The sequence below is a fragment of the Podarcis muralis genome, chromosome 13 (assembly GCF_964188315.1).
Source record: "Podarcis muralis chromosome 13, rPodMur119.hap1.1, whole genome shotgun sequence".
NCBI lineage: Eukaryota > Metazoa > Chordata > Lepidosauria > Squamata > Lacertidae > Podarcis > Podarcis muralis.
This window is the reverse complement of record NC_135667.1, coordinates 6,363,649-6,384,044: the sequence shown is the minus strand read 5'-3', so window position 1 is coordinate 6,384,044 and position 20,396 is coordinate 6,363,649. Positions and strand designations below refer to the sequence as shown.

At 48.8% G+C, this 20,396-nt stretch overlaps 1 protein-coding gene across 4 annotated transcripts in view; it reads left to right on the top strand.

Moving 5' to 3' along the window:
• Positions 1 to 20,396, top strand: part of RNF31 (ring finger protein 31) — a 49,842-nt gene that overhangs the window by 672 nt on the left and 28,774 nt on the right. For 3 of the 4 annotated variants that reach the window (XM_077916887.1, XM_077916889.1, XM_077916886.1), the window contains exons 2-9: positions 2,972 to 3,163; positions 5,026 to 5,172; positions 5,990 to 6,145; positions 9,186 to 9,245; positions 12,032 to 12,107; positions 13,626 to 13,806; positions 16,918 to 17,305; positions 19,767 to 20,048. In XM_077916887.1, the coding sequence (XP_077773013.1) occupies positions 2,981 to 3,163; positions 5,026 to 5,172; positions 5,990 to 6,145; positions 9,186 to 9,245; positions 12,032 to 12,107; positions 13,626 to 13,806; positions 16,918 to 17,305; positions 19,767 to 20,048 (1,473 nt within the window). In that variant the 5' untranslated portion in view covers positions 2,972 to 2,980. The remainder of the gene's footprint in view (positions 1 to 2,971; positions 3,164 to 5,025; positions 5,173 to 5,989; positions 6,146 to 9,185; positions 9,246 to 12,031; positions 12,108 to 13,625; positions 13,807 to 16,917; positions 17,306 to 19,766; positions 20,049 to 20,396) is intronic. The other variant, XM_077916888.1, reaches the window with a different exon arrangement.

The window sequence follows — 20,396 nt, the reverse complement described above, 5'->3', positions numbered from 1 at the left end:
GACTGGGCTGCTCTGGGCGGCTTCCCACATAAATAAAAACATAACAAAACATTTTTAAAAATTTCCTTATACAGGGTTGCCTTCTAAAGGCTGTGTGATTACTTGCCTCTTTGGCTCGGGGGTGCATAATTCCATACCCTCCAATGAAAAGAGGGACGTCCAAAGGAAAAGCGGGACATTTTTATGTTCTTATGTGTTTTGTATGCTGTGTTAGTTTTATTATGTTAGCCTGGCTCCGGCCGGGGAGGGCGGGGTACAAATAAAAAGCTGTTGTTGTTGTTGTTGTTGTTGTTGTTATTATTATTATTATTATTATTATTATTATTATTATTATGGGATCAAATCAAAAACATGGCGGGTGGCCAGATACCCCATAAAGGAAAGGGAGCGATATTTTTCTTATAACAGCCATCAAGCCTCTGCTTAAAAACTTCCACCACCTCTTGGTGTCTGCCATTATTATTATTATTATTATTTAGTTAGTTAAACTTATGAGTCACTTGTCACCCGAATGTCTCCAAGTGACTTACAGCAAAGAAAAATATACGATACTTAATACCATGAGGGTTTGTGTGTGCAATCTGATGGTGGGTAAATGTTAAAATTATTATTACTACTATTACTCTACAAGAGATTATCCTTGATGCCAGGCTGGTGGTTAGGATCCATTCTTTGTGGATTTCTTAGCTTTAAGGAACTCCAGCTGCCCCCCCCACTCTTTCTCACCCTGATCACTTGTAGGCATTTAATTCATAATTTAATCCAACAAAAGTATTCATGCGGCGCCTGAATGTGGCAGCAGTTTTATACAGCTTTGCTAAGTGGGGTTTGCCTGCTTCTGAGTAGGATTTTACTGTGAAATATTAGCAAGTCTGTGGTGGGGTAAGGTGTCTTGGGGACTAGAGCCTTGCTCCCTTGGATGTGTGAAGAATTACCCTCAAACTGACAATTATATATCCATATAACGCAAATTGTAGAGGGGAGAGAAAAATCTGGAAGGTGTCAAGGTTAGAGGCCGGTGAAATTTTCAAAAGGCAGCCTATGACAGTTCAGTATTGAAGTTTATTTGTATTCAAAATTCACACCACAATCCTTCATAACAGCCCTAACAATAATCCTAACATGGTTTTGCTAAATTAAACACTTGTAGGAGAGGGAACCGATGTCTTTATTCATGGCCAAATGGATAGCAGTTCTTTCTTTTTCAAAACCAAAACCAAAACCCTCTTAATTCAGTGACAACTTCTTCTTAAAATATGCCCAAGCTGACTCACAAGAATTTTTTTTTTAAAATGGCAATTGAAAAGCGCATAAAAGTGAACCGTATTGTAAAAGAATTCTAAAAGCGGGTGTTAAAAGGTCAGGATGGAGGAAATGATCTCCTGATCTCCTCATAACTCTTCATCTGCCCTCAAAAGGCATTGTCAAAACAAGATTAAGTTTGTATATATACTTCCTCATATTTTTCTGAGCTGCATCCAGCAACAGAAAGAATAGGCAGGTCAAGAATTAACATGTCTCTTGGTAACTGCTCACTCTGGAATATAGCTGCGATGGAGAAAATTGCGGATAATTTGAGATTTCGACAAGGACTAAAACTTCCAAACGCTTTGTGTATGATTTGCCATTCCTTTATGACATATACAGCAGAACCATCATTTTCAAGACAGCCTTCGTCACAAGCCTGGAACTATACTTGACGATACGATAAAGTTGATAATCTTTGCTTGGACTTTGATATTTTAACTCCCGTGCAAATATTCAATTCTACATGCCTGTTTTATTGTTTTGTTTTTCACCTTTCGCTTTTTGCCTGTTGCTAAAATTGTTTTCTCTGTTTTATATACTGTCAGGGCTGGCTCCAGGTCCCAGCTCACAGAGGACCCACGCTAGCCGGTAGTAATGTACAAAAGTCTTTATTGAAATACAGTTTCCATTTCCAAGCCGCAATGCCCAGCTCTACGTCTGAGAGGCTAGACCGGCGAAGCTCCATCTGAGTCTCCACCCCCTGTACACCAACTTAAGGCTCTAATCTTACTCCACCTTTTCCGTCTCTCCTTTCTCCTCTGGGTCCTTCTGCCCCCCGGGGTCTCCTCCTTTCTGGACTCTTCTGACGCTGACCCCCCTGACTCCTCCCCCTCTTTTCGGCGGGCTTTGGGACCTGGCTCCCTATCCGGGCTGCCAACTGCGCCGCCCTCCTGTACATTTGAACTTGGCGCGCGCGCCCAGCTTTCGACCTTCCTCTTGACCGTTTCCTCGCTCCCCGATGGAGGCGTGGCCAATCCTGACTCATGTCCTCCCTCTGGCGGTGAGCCGCCTGCTCCCGATACCTGGGACTCCTCCCCCCTACTGCTCTCTGGTGGGGAAGCTGGTCCTGATTTCCAACTGCTGCTCTCTGAATCCCCTCTGGCCCCCTTTTCCTGGGGTGTCCCCCTCGGCACCCCCCTTGCTCTGAGCATGGGAGCCCCTTTCTGTGAATCCTCCGATTCGCTGGAAAGACTCAGAGACCTCGGACCTCTGTCATCGCTAACATTTCCTTCGGATTCCTCCCCCTCGCTCTCTATTTCTTCCCTTTCCTGTGCCTCTGCTCCTGAGCCCCTGACATCTACGTTGTAAAATGGAATACTAATTGGGGGGGGGGGACTTTTTTAAAAAAGAAATAACATCGTGATGGTGTGGTAGGATAGATAATTTGACTTTGATTAAATTCTCAGCAGCGACCTTATCCTACATCTCAGGGCTTTTTGTGAAGACAAAACAGATTTTTCCCTCTCCCCGCCATGAACTCTGCCTTTAGTTCCTTGAAGGAAAGTTCTGGTAATGCGTGCATGAATAAAAATAAATACATTTTTCGCCCTGATCTGAGGTTATTTTCCCCCTTTGGTGGGTGACGGGAATACTTGGTTAAACCCAACAGCTCTCGTAGGAGAGAATCTTTCTTTTCTCTTGCCTATTTCCTTCTCTTCCTTAGGTAGCAGCCATGGAAGAAGTGGAGCGCAAATTCATGGCTCTCCGGGACGAACTGGTAGCTGCTTTGATCGAGAATCCCTTAGAGCAGAACCCAGAGACTGTACAGCGTCTACTAGAGATGCCATTTTCCCCGGCTCAGAAATACCTGGAGATAGATGCCAAGGGTATTATACGAGCCAATACCCAGGGGCAGGTAAGGGGACAGTGGTGTGTGTGTGTGTGTGTGTGTGTGTGTGTGTGTGTGTGTTCAATGGCGGGGATGGGGTGGGGGTCTGGAAAACCGGGGTGGGGATTGAAACTTGGGGAGGAAAGATGGAGATTCAGAAATCAGGCAGTGTAGGGGTGCAAATATCCAGAGTGTGGGGGTCAGGTGGGATTGCTATGAGGAATTATGAAAAATGAAGCAGGCCATTGTGTCCGCAATGAAAGCATAGCGTTAACTGGGTTTGATTCATTGACAATAATTTCTGATCAAATCCCACAAGCCTCTACAGCTCTGCCATTTTCTTTCTCTACGCCTGGCAGGCACGTATCAGCATTCTAAATACACAGGCCAGTTGCTTCATCAGGCATCCTGGGTCATAAAGATGATACAGTGGTGCCTCGCAAGACGAAATTAATTTGTTCCGCGAGTCTTTTCGTCTTGCGCAGTTTTTCGTCTTGCGAAGCACGGTCCGTCGCAACTGCACCTCTTCAAGCGGCTTTAAGAAAAAAGGAAACAAACTCGCAAGACGTTTTCGTCTTGCGAAGCAAGCCCATAGGGAAAATCGTCTTGCGAAGCAACGCAAAAAACGAAAAACCCTTTCGTCTAGCGAGGCATTCGTCTTGCGAGGTACCACTGTAGTTAGCTTTGATGTACCCTTTCTTGGTTTTGTTAATCTTAGGGCCAGGAAATAGTTTCACATGGAGGTGATAAAGATGCCTAATCTTTCCTTGCCATCCTTCCTCTCATGTTTACTGCTTGGTTTATAATAGTTTCTTTGTAGTTAAAAGAATATCTTCTGATCCGACTTTGTCCCACGTGGGGTTTTTGAAATGCTCAGAGGAAATCTGATTCCTCTGTGTAAAAAGTTCTTTTGTGAATAAAACGACCTGGGCCAAGGGGTGGTCAGGAATTATTATACACACTCCTCCCAGAGTCTTGCTGGTCAAGCCTCGTGTGTTTTCTATTAATCAGAGTCCAATCCTTCCTTGTTTTGGGAACGCTACAAGGCAGGCAAAACTAGTGTGTGTCTCTCCCTGCAAGAGCTCTGATGCTATGGGCAGCTGGGAGCTTCACCTGTGGAATGTCTTCCTGCAATGCGGCTTCCCCACAAGGAAGGGGGGTTGGAAAGGAAACAAGCCCTTTTCTAGGTGCGTCGGCAAAACTAGTTGTTATGTAGATTGAGCTTAGTAAACACAAAGTTTTGCTTTGGGGCGCTGGGATTTCGCCTAGTAGCGGGGCTGGGTCACGGTGGCGTTTATCGTTTTGCAGTGCGATTCCCTCGCACCGATGCAGAATTGAATAGTCCCTGCCTCGGAATCCTCAGGGTCTCCACTGTTTATTTAAAAAGGCGCCCCAGGAACAAGGTTCTAGTCCCTAAGATAAGAGGTAAAGTTCGTGATGTGTCTAAGGGGTGTGAATGCACCGTGAACCCTGCTCGTCCCTCTGAACGCTTGAGATATGGCAGTGCCAACTGGGGTCTGGGAGGGTCAGAACATAGCAAACAGAAACCCCAAAGGAAGGGGGTCCTTAGAAGAGTTTAGTACAGTGGTACCTCGGGTTAAGTACTTAATTCGTTCTAGAGGTCCATACTTAACCTGAAACTGTTCTTAACCTGAAGCACCACTTTAGCTAATGGGGCCTCCTGCTGCCACCACGGCGCCAGAGCACGATTTCTGTTCTCATCCTGAAGCAAAGTTCTTAACCTGAAGCACTATTTCTGGGTTAGCGGAGTGTGTAACCTGAAGCGTCTGTAACCCGAGGTACCACTGTACAGCCTCGTGCGATTTGGAGATTGGGGTTTAGGTACCAACGTGCAAAGAGACAATGGCAATTTCCGAACCCTTCCCCAGCCTCAAAAGGACCTTCGTACCATCTCCACTGCCCTGAACATCTTGGAGAAATATGGGCGCAACCTGTTGAACCCACACAAGCCCCGCTTCTGGAGGACCGTCAAGTTCAATAACCCCGTTTTCCGGGACACGGTGGACACCATCCAGGTGAGAGAAGCATTCCTTGCCTGTCTGCCCACCCCTTCCTTTGGCATAGCTGTCAATTTACAGATTTGAGAATAAGGGACCAGCAGCCTCAAAAATAAGGGATCAGCAACCCAAATAAGGGATTTTCTGGGCACAGGTATGTTCAGCTTCTGAGCCCCTCCGAGCCAAAGGCAGAAAGCCCAGCCAGCAGCCAAACGAAGCCTCAAGCGGTGGTTCCCACAGCGCAGTAACCCAGCAAAGGGGATGCAGCAAGGAAAACCACCGTCGCCTCTCTGCTGGGAAGCGCTGAGCAAAGGCGAGTCCCCAGGCAATGCGGCCAATTTGATTGGCGCAAGGCATGCAAGCTCTACCCCCCTAGTTGTTCTTAGACTCCTTATTGGGTGAGCAACGCAGCCAAGCAACCCAGTTGGAGCCTCCCTCCTCTCTGGCCGGCAGGGAGGGAGGGAGAGGAGCTGCTTCCTTTGAAACCCGGGAAATTTAAGGGACATCATCAATAAGGGACGGCAGCGGGACACGGCGCTGGGATAAGGGATTTTCCCGCCAAATAAGGGACAGTTGACAGCTATGTCCTTTGGTATCTTTTCAGCACCAGGGTCAATCACTCGGCTCTTCCCTGCTCTTATATCCTTCTGAGTTTCTATTTTTATTTTCTTTACAACTAATAGCAGGAGCCTGGTGAAAAATATTCCATTGAGAAGGGGCCCCACACAGATAAGGCCCTGTTCCTAGCAGAGGCCGAGCTAAGCTGTGTCCCAGCTGAGCCCCTCCTCCTGTTGTCACCCCAACCCATTTATTGTGTGCCCCACGTTCCTGGCAGGGCGGGCGGGACGTCCTTCGCCTCTACGGATATTCGGAGGAACAGACGGACGGACTTTGCTTCCCGGAGCATCTGCTGGAGCCAGATATCCCTCACGTGGCCTCGATCACGGTCGATGTCATGGTGTTACGGGCTGAACTGAATCTCCTTATTTCGGTATGGTGGAACCATGAGACCCGGGAGCACTTTGATGTGGGGGAGAAATAACAAGAAAAAGAACAACTTATTACTTGTACCCCACCCATCTGACTGGGTTTCCCCAGCCACTCTGGGTGGCTTCCAACAGAATATAAAAGAACACATATATACATCAGGCATTACAGTGGTGCCTCGCAAGACGAAATTAATTCGTTCCACAAGTTTTTTCTTCTTGCGAGTTTTTCGTCTTGCGAAGCATGGTTTCCCATAGGAATGCATTGAAAATCAATCAAACAGTCTGTCCCCCAACCTCTTCTGAAGGCTGGGGGGGGGGGGACAAGGGCTTTTCTTCCCACTGCCAGCCTTCAGAAGGCTGTTCTGAAGGCTGGCGGTGGGAAGAAAAGCCCTTCTCCCCACCTCCCGCCCCGCAAGCTCCGGGGACAGGAGGGCTTTGCTGCCGACCGCCAGCATTTTAAAAGCCCCCGGGACAGCGGAGGTCTTCTGAAGGCCAGCGGTGGGCGAATGTCTTTGCTCCCCCCCACCTGCCTTCAAAAGCCGTCCGGGATAGCGGAGAAACGCGCTGCGCTTCTCCGCTATCCCGGGAAGGCAGGCGGGGGGGAGCAAAGACTTTTGCCCCCCGCCGGCCTTCAGAAGAGGTCCAGGACCTCTTCTGAAGGCCGGCGGTGGGCGAAAGTCTTTGCTCCCGACGGCCAGCATTTTAAAAGCGGTCCGGGATAGCAGGAAAGCACAGCGCGCTTCCCTGCTATCCCGGACCGCTTTTAAAATGCCGGCGGTGGGGAGCAAAGCCTTTCGGCCCCCGCCGGCCTTCCTGGACCTCTTCTGAAGGCCGGAGGGGGGCGAAAGGCTTTGCTCCCCACCGCCAGCATTTAAAAGAGGTCCCCGGAGATTTCCCTATGGGCTTTCTTCTTGCGAAGCAAGCCCATAGGGAAATTCGTCTTGCGGAACGACTCAAAAATGGAAAACTCTTTCGTCTTGCGAGTTTTTCGTTTTGCGAGGCGTTCGTCTTGCGAGGCACCACTGTAATAGGTTCCCCATACAGGGTTGTCTTCAGATGTCTTCGGAAAGTTGTGTATTTGTTTATTTCCTTGACAACTGACGAGAGGGCGTTTCACAAGGCGGGTGCCACCACCGAGAAGGCCCTCTGCCTGGTTCCCTGTAACCTCACTTCTCACAGGGAGTGAACCGCCAGAAGGCCCTCGGCGCTGGACCTCAGTGTCCGGGCTGAACGATGGGGGTGGAGACGTTCCTTCAGGTACAGTATACTGAGCCGAGGCCGTTTAGGGCTTTAAAGATCGACACCAACACTTTGAATTGTGAGTCAATGCAAGTCTTTTACGACTGGTGTTATATGGTCCCAGCAACCACTCCCAGTCACCAGTCTAGCTGCCACATTCTGGATTAGTTGTAGTTTCCAGGTCACCTTCAAAGGCAGCCCCATGTAGAGCACACTGCAGTGGTCGAAATGGGAGACCAAGGCCCTTTAGGGCTTTAAAGGTCAGCACCAACACTTTGAATTGTGCTTGGAAACGTACTGGGAGCCAATGTAGGTCTTTCAGGACCGGTGTTAGGTGGTCTCAGCGGCTGTTCCCAGTCACCAGTCTAGCTGCCGCATTCTGGATTAATTGCAGTTTCCAGGTCACCTTCAAAGGTAGCCCCACGTAGAGCGCATTGCAGTAGTCCAAGCGGGAGATAACTAGCATGCACCACTCTGGAGAGACAGTCTGTGGGCAGGGAGGGTCTCATACTGTGTACCAGATGGAGCTGGTAGACAGCTGCCCTGGACACAGAATTTACCTGTGCCTCCGTGGACAGCTGTGAGCCCCAAATTACTCCCAGGCTGCGCACCTGGTCCTTCGGGGGCACAGTTGTCCCATTCAGAAAGATAGTGATGGATGAGCTTCGGGTTCCCAGCTGAGAATGAGTTTTTTCATTTATGTTTAATTTGGTCAGTTCGTTTGTCAACAGAAATCTCTAAGCGGCTTATAGATTGCAGCGAAAAGGAATCCATACAAGCAACAAAAAGTATGAACTGCGCATGTGAAACCTTATGTTGCTACTGCTGCTAATGATAATCGTAATTCCACGTTTTAAGTAGCAGAATTAAATCTCTCTAGACGTGAGCAAAACACCCAAATAATATGCAAAGCGCTGAAATATATTGGGATACATCAAAATGCAACATAACTACTATATATCATTTTTTAAAATCATAAATCTTAAAACACCCAATAATACAACCACCGAAAAACACCATTCACTTCCATGTTCACACTACACAAAGGAAGTCTACACAACCCCAACATCACTCAGCAGTTTTCTTACATCAGTCCTCACTTCAACAAAACACCCCAGGACACAAAATAATAGGGCATGTCATTTTAGACAGTGACACTTAATTTCTGCAAATTTATTCAGTGAGCAGTCTTTAAAATATGTGAGGAATTCAAATTTTGTGACTGGACAACATTTAGCCTGGTAAGTCTACATTTAATAAAGAAGCTCCTAAACTGCTTTTGGAAAATCAAAGAATTTTAACTTCTGGAAAGTTAGCGCTAATTATAAACAAATAAGTAGCAATATAATACAACGGCAAGTACTTGGCAATCATATTTAACGAATTCCATACAATTTTGCACACATCCTATCAAGCAAAGCTTAAATTATATTAATGTAACCTAATATATTTTGAATTCCATAGTCATGTTGCAGCTGTTTAGCACCCCTCCTTTTCGGAATTGGAAAGTTGGGAGAAAAAAAACCAGGCAGAGGGCCTTCTCAGTGGTGGCACCCGCCCTGTGGAACGCCCTCCCACCAGATGTCAAGGAAATAAACCTGACTTTTAGAAGACATCTGAAGGCAGCCTTGTTGAGGGAAGCTTTTAATGTTTGATGTTTTATCGTGTTCTTAATATTCTGCTGGGAGCCGCCCAGAGTGGCTGGGGAAACCCAGCCAGATGGGCGGGATATAAATAATAAATTATTATTATTATAAATTCCTCATGCCACATACCCTCATGGTTCTTTTTTTCCCTTTTTAGGACAACCACCCCAATCCTCAGGTGTTGAGGGAACTAATGCAGGGCGGGGACAACTTACAGGTGAGTCAGGTGAGGGGACATAAAAGCCCCAGGAGCTTAACTAGCAGAGAGTGAGCTGAGAAGATCTTTGTGTTTTCGTCCATTTGAGTTTCAGGTGGGCGTTAATGATGCCCGTGGGGCCACCCCAGCCCCACTGGCTGCCTCAAAACCGTTTGTGTGCGTGTGTGTATGTTTAGCCTGGAGAAGAGGAGGTTAAGGGGTGATATGATAGCCATGTTCAAATATATAAAAGGATGTCACATAGAGGAGGGAGAAAGGTTGTTTTCTGCTGCTCCAGAGAAGCGGACACGGAGCAATGGATCCAAACTACAAGAAAGAAGATTCCGCCTAAACATTAGGAAGAACTTCCTGACAGTAAGAGCTGTTCGACAGTGGAATTTGCTGCCAAGGAGTGTGGTGGAGTCTCCTTCTTTGGAGGTCTTTAAGCAGAGGCTTGACAACCATATGTCAGGAGTGCTCTGATGGTGTTTCCTGCTTGGCAGGGGGTTGGACTCGATGGCCCTTGTGGTCTCTTCCAACTCTAGGATTCTATGATTCTATATCATTTCCTCTGCTGTGGTTCTGACAGCAATCCTCAGATTACCCTGGCCTCATCCTGTTCCCAGGATGTGGCCACTGTTGCATGCTGACAGCTAGGAGCCACAGGTGAGAGCTGAGTGCAATGGGGGGGGAGAGAACCAAAGGTGGACAAAATACCTGTCCCCTGACACCCCAGCCAGGTGATGGGAGCTAATAATAATAATAATAATAATAATAATAATACCTTTATTATCATTGTACAACCTGTGTACAAATCAATTAAAGGAGCCTCCCCCCCCAAACACTCAATCTCTTATCAAACAACACACCACCTCGCAAGTCAATTTCGCTATGTTATTTTCCGTTCCAACAGCCTAACAGCCCATGGATAGAAGCTATTTTTTAGCCTGTTGGTATGGCTGATTATACTTCTATATCTCCTGCCCAGGGTACAGTCATACCTCGGGTTACAGATGCTGGAGGTTGCGTTTTTTCGGGTTGCAGACCGCCGAAACTGGGTTTCAGCAGTCACGCATGCACAGAAGTGCCGAATCGCAACCTGCGCGTGCGCAGACGTGCCGCCGCGGGTTGCGAGCGTGCATCCCGCATGGATCACGTTCGCAACCCGAGGATCCACTGTAGAAGATTAAAGAGGCGCTGGCCGGGGTGAGTGTCATCCCTGAAGATTTTTCTCGCTCTCCTAAGGCAACGATCCCTTGCGATGTCACCTAGCGGACTCAAGGGACAGCCCGTGATATCATGTGCTGTATTCACCACCCTCTGTAGAGAGACTTTCTGTCCGTGGCTGTCAGGCCAGCATACCACACCATGATACAATATGAAAGGACACTTTCTATAGTGGACCGGTAAAAGGAGTTCATCAATTGTTGTTTCACATTATTCTTTCGCAAGACCCTGAGGACATGGAGTCTCTGTTGGGCCTTTCTGACCACCTGAGTTATGTTGATTTTCCAAGTGAGGTCCTCACTAAGGTAAACTCGCAGGAATTTAAAGGCGGAGACTCTCTCCACACAGTCCCCCCCCCAATATTCAACGGGCAGGTTCCCCTCTCTTCCTCTGGTAGTCCAACACCATCTCCTTTGTCTTACTAATATTTAGGTGCAAGTTATTCTCTAAGCACCATGTAGATACTTTTTGAACCTCACCCCTGTACGCTGTTTCATCTCCGCCTGCAATTAGGCCCGTTATGGTAGTATCATCTGCAAACTTAATAATTCCTGTAGATGGATCAGATGATATGCAGTCATATGTGTACAATGAGTACAGGTAGGGACTTAGCACACATTCCTGTGGGGTGCTGGTGCTAAGCTTCAGGGAGGTAGATGTAACAGTCCCAGTCCTCTCCTTGTGTCCGATCCCTCAAAAAGTCTTTAACCCAGTCACAGATGGTAGAAGAAAGGTCCAGATCCGCCAGCTTTTTTTTGGAAATTTTTTTATTAGGAATTTCAACACAATTTATCAGATACACATCATCCTCATCCCCCCCCATTTTTTCCCTCCCCCCTCCCCAAAAAGGAACCCCCCCCTTCTACTCCCACCCCAGACTTCCCTCAGCTCCTCTCTCTGGTCTCTCAGCACGTGTTATTCTCTGCATATTATAAAATTGTAAAGATCCTTAATTTCTCTATCTATATATTATCAATAAAAAGTTTGTGTGTGTTTATTCAAAACCTGCCAAGGAGTCCAGTTCGTTTTGTTGTTTCTTTTAGTACTTTGTGAAAGGTTCCCGTTCTTCTTTAAAGTCACAGTTGCCCTAGTCACGTCGTTTGCGTGTCAATTTTGCCAATTCCGCGTGGTCCACCTGTTTCTCTTGCCACAGTTCTTTGGTCGAGATTTCTTCATTCTTCCATCCTTGTGCTATTAAGACTCTTGCCGCCGTTGTCACGTACGTGAAGATGTTTTTCAATTTCCTTGGCAGGTCTTTTCCTACAATCCCTAACAAAAATGCTTCAGGCAGGTCCGTCAGCTTTTTAATTAGAATGTCAAAAAGCTGACGGATCTGGACCTTCCTTCTACCATGGGTCTGAAATCATAGTTCCACAACCATTTAGGACTGGACAGGGGATATTTTTCTCTATCCAATGGCTATTCAATCCACAATGGGGGGGGGGGGGGAGATGGAGATGGGTGCCCGAAATTCGCACTCGCGACAGCTTCGCAGCTTTCCTCGGAGGCAGCTGCAGGTGGAACGTATTACGGTGTGTCCTTGAGGTCACGATGGCACAATGTCCTTTTCTCTTTCCCAGGCTGGCCTCATCGCAGACGCCTTCCCTGTTCAAGAAGCGATCCCGCCACGCGCCGTTTCGGCATTATCGCCCACAGGTAAAGGGGTACCAGGAGGTTGGCGGTTGAAATAGCATGGGGCTTTTCCAGTTGAATACCTGCCTGTCAGGCATCGATGTGATTGTTCTGCGGTGCATGAATTTGGCTCACAATCTTTATTTGTTCTGTAAAGTAGTTTTCGTTTTGTAACATGCATGGAACAGAGAAGATGGTTATGCCCCTGCCATTGGTTCGAGTCCTGTCCTTCTCTGGAGGGTAGGACTCGAACCAATGGCTTCAAGTTTTAAGAAATGGGTTTGTGACGAAACATCAGAAAGAACTTTCTCACAGTAAGAGCTGTTCCGACAGTGGAACAGTCTCCCTCGGGCAAAAGCATGAAATAGGCAGGTGGAATGAGTCGTTGCAGGTTCTTTAGCGTCCTGAAAACCCGGCGTTCAAGATGTTAACAAAAGAATAATACAGTGGAACCTCGGTTTTTTCCGAGCGTCTCGGAAGCTGAACGATTTGGAACCCAAACGCCAAAAACCCGGAAGTGAATGCTTTTGTTTTCGGACGGCTTCTGAGGCGTGTTTCTCTCATTTTCTCAATAGAATTTGCCGATCACCCATGGAGCCTCAGTTGTTGAACGTTTCGGAAGTCAAACAGTCTTCTGGAACAGATTACGTTTGACAACCGAGGTTCCACTGTAATAAGCGTATTTCTAGAGCTTGTGGCTGTAGAGGGAAGCATCCGCCGTGTGAAATGGTGCTTTTGTCTCCTCCTCAGGTCTAGTAGAGATATAGCAGATTGTGCAGGCATATATATTGATTGGTGTCTTTTTGGGGGGGGGGTAGTTTACTTAGGGGATACGGGTGGCGCTGTGGGTTAAACCACAGAGCCTAGGGCTTGCCGATCAGAAGGTTGGCAGTTCGAATGCCCGCGACGGGGTGAGCTCCCGTTGCTCGGTCCCTGCTCCTGCCAACCTAGCAGTTCGAAAGCACTTAAAAGTGCAAGTAGATAAATAGGTACCACTCTGGCAGGAAGGCACCATATTTTTCGCTCTATAAGACGCACCAGACCACAAGACGCACCTAGTTTTTGGAGGAGGAAAACAAGAAAAAAATATTCTGAATCCCAGAAGCCAGAACAGCAAGAGGGATCGCTGCGCAATGAAAGCAGCAATCCCTCTTGCTGTTCTGGTTTCTGGGATAGCTGCGCAGCCTGCATTCGCTCCATAAGACGCACACACATTTCCTCTTACTTTTTAGGAGGGAAAAAGTGAGTCTTACAGAGCAAAAAATATGGTAAATGGTATTTCCGTGCGCTGCTCTGGTTTCGCCAGAAGCGGCTTATTCATGCTGGCCACATGACCCGGAAAAACAGTCTGTGGACAAACGCTGGATCCCTCGGCCAGTAAAGCGAGATGAGTGCCACAACCCCAGAGTCGTTCGCGACTGGACTTAGCTGTCAGGGGTCCTTTACCTTTACCTTTTTAGTTTACTTAGCCTGTAAAATTCAGATTTTCTTGGCCTAAAAGACAGAGGGGTGTTCCTGATTCTCTCTCCCTCTCCCACCCAGGTTACCTGCCCCCAGAATCCTGCTTGCTGTGTGGTTTGGAGCCCCCATTGCTACACTGCCCCGCTTGTGCCCAGTCTCTGTGCCCGGACTGTGACCGCCTCTTCCACAAGCACCCCTCGCGGACCCATCACTGCCGGGTGCCCATGAAGGAGCAAGTATGGCGTAGCCCCCCGGCACCCAGGTTAGCACAATCGACCCCCCACTTTGACTCCTTTCAATCTTTCTACCCCCAAGCTGCGTTCACAAAGGCAAACGATTTGGCCCCTTTCCTGGGACGGTTTTACTCGGGGCGGACATTTCCTGCCTCTGTTCTGCTTGCTTCATGAGGAGGAAATGGTATTGGACGTGTCGGGGTGTCCTAAATTCACTTTGTGTTTTTAGTCAAGGAAGCGGTAGTTTTATTTCTGGTGGGCAACCCTTGACCGTTTCCCTCACAGTTCTGAAATAATAATAATAATAATAATAATAATAATAATAATAATATATATATATATATATATATATATATATATATATATATATATATATTTGCTTTCGTAGATTTTCACGGGTACAGGAATGCAGGTTTTGGTGTCCTCGGGTATCTTCCCGTGTAAAAGTTGGGGTGTCTAGGCGACGTTTCGACGAGGTCTCGTCATCTTCAGGCAGGTGCTTTCGGCTTCTTGTTACTGGAACAGAGCAGGATCTCAGTGTTTGAGTTCCTATAAATACTGTTGAGGAGGTGTGGCCTCCAATGTTCTGGGCAGAGAGGAAGTTCCCAGGCTAGTGTGCCTTTTCTTCTTTTGTTCCTTAATTGCTTGAGGGATATCTTGAGTGATTTCTTGAGTGATATCCTGAGTACCACTTAGGTGGGTCATTAGGTGTGGATTAGTTGCTAAAGCCTTTGTGTCTTGACCTCTTGAACTTTGTGAAGAGTTTTTCTGAGAAGATGGGTGTACTACATTTAGTTGTGCTCTGGCTTGGCTTCGTGTATAGGGGCGAGCTGTGGTTTTGTGGCCTGTGCCAGCCAGATCTGTGTAGGGATTGCAGGGGGGTGCAGCATCCGGAGGTGCCACCATGGTTTGGCTACTGGATGGTGTCTGTAATTTATCTGTGGAGAGGGTCTGGGTTTGGGTCTGGTGTGGTTGATTGGTGATGGCGTTCTGTGTGCCTCTGGATCTGGTGTCAGTTTTTGTGGGGAGGGCTAATTTCCAGATGTCTGGCAAGCGGGATGTGTCGTCACGCTTGTTCATGTTGTGAGGGTGTTTCTCTATCTCGATGGCTTCCATGATTATTCTCTTGTGGTGATGTTCCATGTTAGAGAGCAATTTGGAATCTGCAAAATTAATTTCGTGTCCTGTTTCTTTCATGTTTCTTTCATTTCTCTCTCTTCCAACACATGACGGAAGAAAGGCAACAACCGGAGCCGATGACGAGCCGGCGCGTGCGTGCAGCGGCTGGCCTCGAGCTCGGGAAGCTGCGCGCGGCAATGTTGACGCGGGGCACGCGAGAGCTTGGGGGCGGGGCGGGAGAGAGAGAGAAAGAGTTGGCAGCACCAGGCGCTGTTACTTATTGCACTGCGGACGCTGCCAGCAACTGTGGTGGTTGTGCGGCGGCCGCCGCCGCAGAACGTTCTCGTCAGTCAGCTGAGCTGCCTGGCGGCGTAGGGAGCCGAGGGACGGGGCTTCCTTTCTGAAGGAGCTGAGGGTGGGGGTCCTCCGGCGCCTTCGGCGAAACGGCGCCGGCCCAGAGCGCTTCTAGGAGGCTGCCTTTGTGCGCGACGTAAAGCCCTCTTTCCCTCCCTCCAGCCCCGTGTCAAATGTGGAAAAGGGGGCTGGATCCAGTGACGCAACTCGGAAAACTGTTAGGGAAGCCAGAGCAGGAAAGTGAGTGGGAGGCGCCGCCGCCGCTTTAACCCACGTTTCCTTTTTGAAAGAGAAACCAGTGTTTCCCAACCTTTTTTGGACTCGCTCGCGGCACACCAGGCAACATCTCGCGGCACACTAGTGTGCCGCGGAACACCGGTTGGGAAACACTGCCTTAGACAACAGTAGCTGTCATGTTAAGTCTTCAATAAATACTTTAAGCATAACTGGAACGGGATGTCCAGGGGTCATTTGCCTTTACCTTTACCTTATTCCCATGTGGGAATTCGCCCACAGATGAGCTGAACTATGAAATAATAATAATAATAAATTTATTATTCATACCCCACCCATCTGGCTGGGTTTCCCCAGCCACTCTCGGCGGCTCCCAATGGAGTATTAAAAACACGATAAAACATCAAACATTAAAAACTTCCCTGAACAGGGCTGCCTTCAGGTGTCTTCTAAAAGTCTGGTAGTTGTTGTTCTCTTTGACATCTGGTGGGAGGGCGTTCCACAGGGCGGGTGCCACCACCAAGAAGGCCCTCTGCCTGGTTCCCTGTAACCTCACTTATCGCAGGGAGGGAACCGCCAGAAGGCCCTTGGAGCTGGACCTCAGTGTCCGGCTGAACGATGGGGGTGGAGACGCTCCTTCAGGTATAAGAAGATTCTGGAAGACTTTCTGCGCAACTCTTCTGACTCAAAAGGAACAAATTGCATCGATAGTTTACAGGGCTGGCCTGAGCTATTTTGCCCCCGCCAGGGCAAAACAGAAAACGGCGCCATCCCCCGAGGCGACTCGTTGGGTCATTTTTTAATTTGCGGGCCGGCCTGCATCTGGGCGGTCCGCAGCATATGTTTCGCTCGCTGCTGACCAGCGCTTCTCTTTTTTTAAAAAAAAGTTTTTTTATTCAAAATTAAAACAAGACATATTATCCAAAAACATATCATCCTTGTTTCCCCCCCATTTTTCCTCCCTTCCACACAAAACCCACCCCACCCCCCAACTTCCCTCAGTTCCAGTCTTTGGTTTCTCTGAGACTGCTGTTTTCTGCATGTTGTATAGCTCCTCAAACTATTTCGCTGATTATTATCAATGAAAAGTTTGTGAATGTTTATTCAAAACCTGCCAAGGAGTCCAGTTCGCTTTGTTGCCTCTTCAGATACTTTGTAAAGGGTTCCCATTCATCCTTAAAGTCACAGTTATCCTTGTCCCGTAGCTTGTGTGTCGGTTTTGCCAGTTCTGCATAGTCCGTCAATTTTTCTTGCCATGATTCTTTAGTTGGGGTTTCTTCCGTCTTCCATCCTTGTGCTATTAAAACTCTCACGGCCGTTGTCGCATACATGAAGATGTTTTTCAGCTGTTTTGGCAGGTCTTTGCCTACAATCCCCAACAAAAATGCCTCACCAGCGCTTCTCTTTTGCCTCGGTTTCTGCTCTTTTTTCAGCGTGACCCTGGTGACCTCCGACGCCGGGTCCCTGAGGCCTCCGACGGAGCCCTTGATGCCGCCCTGGCACAGCCTGACCACCCAGCGGCTCCCTTGGTGCTGCGCCGCCTGCCGCACGAACAACGACGCCCGCTCCGTCCTGTGCGTGGCCTGCGACCGGCCCCGCGGCTGCAAGACGCCTGTCAACCCCTCGTCCGAGGACGAGCCGGCCAGCTTGGGGCAGCTGGCACGGGGACGCTGGGCCTGCCAGTCGTGCACCTTCGAGAACGAGCCGGCCACAGTCCTGTGCGCCATGTGCGACAGACCCCGCCTGGCGGGGAAGCCCGGAACGGGAGACGCAAAGCCCCTCATCGCCTGGGGGAAAGAGCCGGGGCCACAACAGGAAGACGTAAGCGTGCAATTTGGGATTCCTTTTTTTAAAAAAAAAATATTTTTTTATTATTTTCCTTATACATACTTTTACAATGCAGTACAGTAAATCACACAAGGGACGCGGGTGGCGCTGTGGGTAAAAGCCTCAGCGCCTAGGGCTTGCCGATTGAAAGGTTGGCGGTTCGAATCCCCGCGGCGGGGTGCGCTCCCGTTGCTCGGTCCCTTCTCCTGCCCACCTAGCAGTTCAAAAGCACCCCCGGGTGCAAGTAGATAAACAGGGACCGCTTACTAGCGGGAAGGTAAACAGCGTTTCCGTGTGCGGCTCTGGCTTGCCAGAGCAGCGATGTCACGCTGGCCACGTGACCCGGAAGTGTCTCCGGACAGCGCTGGCCCCCGGCCTCTAGAGTGAGATGGGCGCACAACCCTAGAGTCTGTCAAGACTGGCCCGTACGGGAAGGGGTACCTTTACCTTTACCTTACAGTAAATCACATAAATACTTTAGCTCTGCCGAGCTTGCAACTTCCCTCCACCCCTTCAGCGAATATCTCTTATTTTCTTATATCGCGTATTCTATTTATTTAACCTTATATCTGCCATACATTGTAAGAGCTATTTCAGTCCTGCCAGTGTCTTTAAAGTTTTACAATTGTCTTTTATATACACCATAAATTCCCTCCTACTTTCTTGAAACCTCTGATCGTCCTGGTCCCCAATTTTTCCCATCAGTTTGGCTAACTCTGCATAACTCATCATTTTCGTCTGCCACTCCGCAATAGTGGGAACTTCTTGCAATTTCCAGTTTGGGGAAGCGTATTTCTTGTTGCAGCTGTGGCGTACATGAAAAATCTTTGATCCACTTTCTTAATTTCCTTCCCCATCAACCCCAACAAAAAGGCTTCTGGTTTTTGGGGGGAAAGTGTATTTGAATATTTTCTTAAGTTCATTGTAAATTAACTCCCAAATTAACTTTATCACAAGTCCACCACGTGTGGTAAAAGTCTCCATCCACCTCTTTGCATTTCCAACATTTTTTGTCCTTCACCCTATACATTTTTGCCAGCTATACCGGTGTTAGATGCCACGTATATGTCATTTTCATTAAGTTCTCTTTTAAAGCCGTACATGCCGTAAATTTCATATTTACATTCCATAATTCATACCATGCATCCAATTCAATATTATGGAGGGCGATTTGGGATTCCTAGAGTCCTTTGGCGGCGCTTTCCCTCGGGTTGCTGGCTTAAAACCAACTTGCGCCACACCATATATTTATTACGGATACATTTCTTTAGCTGGGTAGGAGAGCTGACAATCATGCCAATGTATTTCACATCCGGCAACCAATGTGGGTTTCAGATAGTACATGGGTAGGAGATGCAGGTAGCGCTGTGGTCTAAACCACTGAGCCTCTTGGGCTTGCTGATCGGAAGGTCGGCGGTTTGAATCCCTGCAACGGGGTGAGCTCCCGTTGCTCTGCCAGTGTAGCAGTTCGAAAGCACGCCAGTGCAAGTAGATAAATAGGTACCGCTGCAGCGGGAAGGTAAATGGCGTTTCCGTGCACTCTGGTTTCCGTCATGGTGCCCTGTTGCGCCAGAAGCGGTTTAGTCAAGGTGGCCACATGACCTGGAAAGCTGTCTGTGGACAAACGCCGGCTCCTTCAGCCTGAAGCAAGATGAGCGCCGTAACATCATAGAATGGACATAACTGTCCAGGAGTCCTTTACCTTTTTACCTACCTGGTACATGGGTAAAGGTAAAGGGAACCCTGACCATTAGGTCCAGTCGTGGCCAACTCTGGTGTTGCGGCGCTCATCTCGCTTTATTGGCCGAGGGAGCCGGCGTACAGCTTCCGGGTCATGTGGCCAGCATGACTAAGCCGCTTCTGGTGAACCAGAGCAGTGCACGGAAACACTGTTTACTTTCCCGCCAGAGCGGTACCCATTTATCTACTTGCACTTTGACGTGCTTTCAAACTGCTGGGTTGGCAGGAGCAGGGACAGAGCAATGGGAGCTCACCCCGTTGAGGGGATTTGAACCGCCGACCTTCTGATCGGCACGTGCTAGGCTCTGTGGTTTAACCCACAGCGCCACCTGCGCCCCTGGTACATGGGTAGATGAGTCTAAAAAGCCCAGGACACAGATTTTTATGGTCCTCTAGCAGCTATTTACCAGAGACGATGTATTTAGTGTTCCCTCTGGAAGCGTACACTCAATTCTGACCAAACTAAGCCCCCGGTGTAAATTTTTCTCACGAAGCGGGTTCTGTGCAGGGAATTTCCTCTCGCAACCGATCCCAGCCAGCTTTCGCTCTTCTGCCCATCTGCTGACGGGGTGGTGCTGCGTGTCGATCTGCATCTTAACCTTAGGGCCGTGGGTTTGAGCCCCACGTCGGGCAGAAGGATCCTGCATTTCCGGGGGTTGGACTAGATGACCCTCGGGGTCCCAGCTCTACGATTCTACGATTCCTTCTCCTCCAGGCCTCTGGTTGGCAGTGTGAGCACTGCACCTTCTGGAACAAGTGCCCCGGGCGGGTGTGCGAGATGTGCAACTGCACCAGCCAGCGAGGGGGTCCCGAGCCCTCGCGGCCCCACGCCAAGCCAGAGAAGGAGGATGACGAAAGGTCGAGGAAGGGGACGGCGGAGGTCAAAGCTGATCTGAGGAGTCTGCGGAAGGCTCTGCCCATCTCCCAGGAGGAGGCGGAGCAGCGGAGGCAGGAGAAACTGCGGGAGGACGGGCAGAAGATGGTGGCCATGATCCGGGTGAGAATTTGCCGGTGGGGGGGCAGGACTCATCTGACTGTCCACAGGCAATCAGGCTTGCAAGGGGTGGCTGGGTCAAGTGGACCTGCAAGACTCCCTGCCTGTCCCTCTCCTCAGGCCACACCCCTCACACCCTTATTTACATGTGATGCTCCGCCCACTTTTTGCCCCTGGGAAGAAGGGAACTTTCCCCCCAGGCTGAAAATAAGGCTTCTCCGCTCCCTGTGGGATAAACCACAGAGCTTGCCGATCAGAAGGTCGGCGGTTCGAATCCCTGTGACGGGCTGAGCTCCCGTTGCTCGGTCCCTGCTCCTGCCAACCTAGCAGTTCGAAAGCACGTCAAAGTGC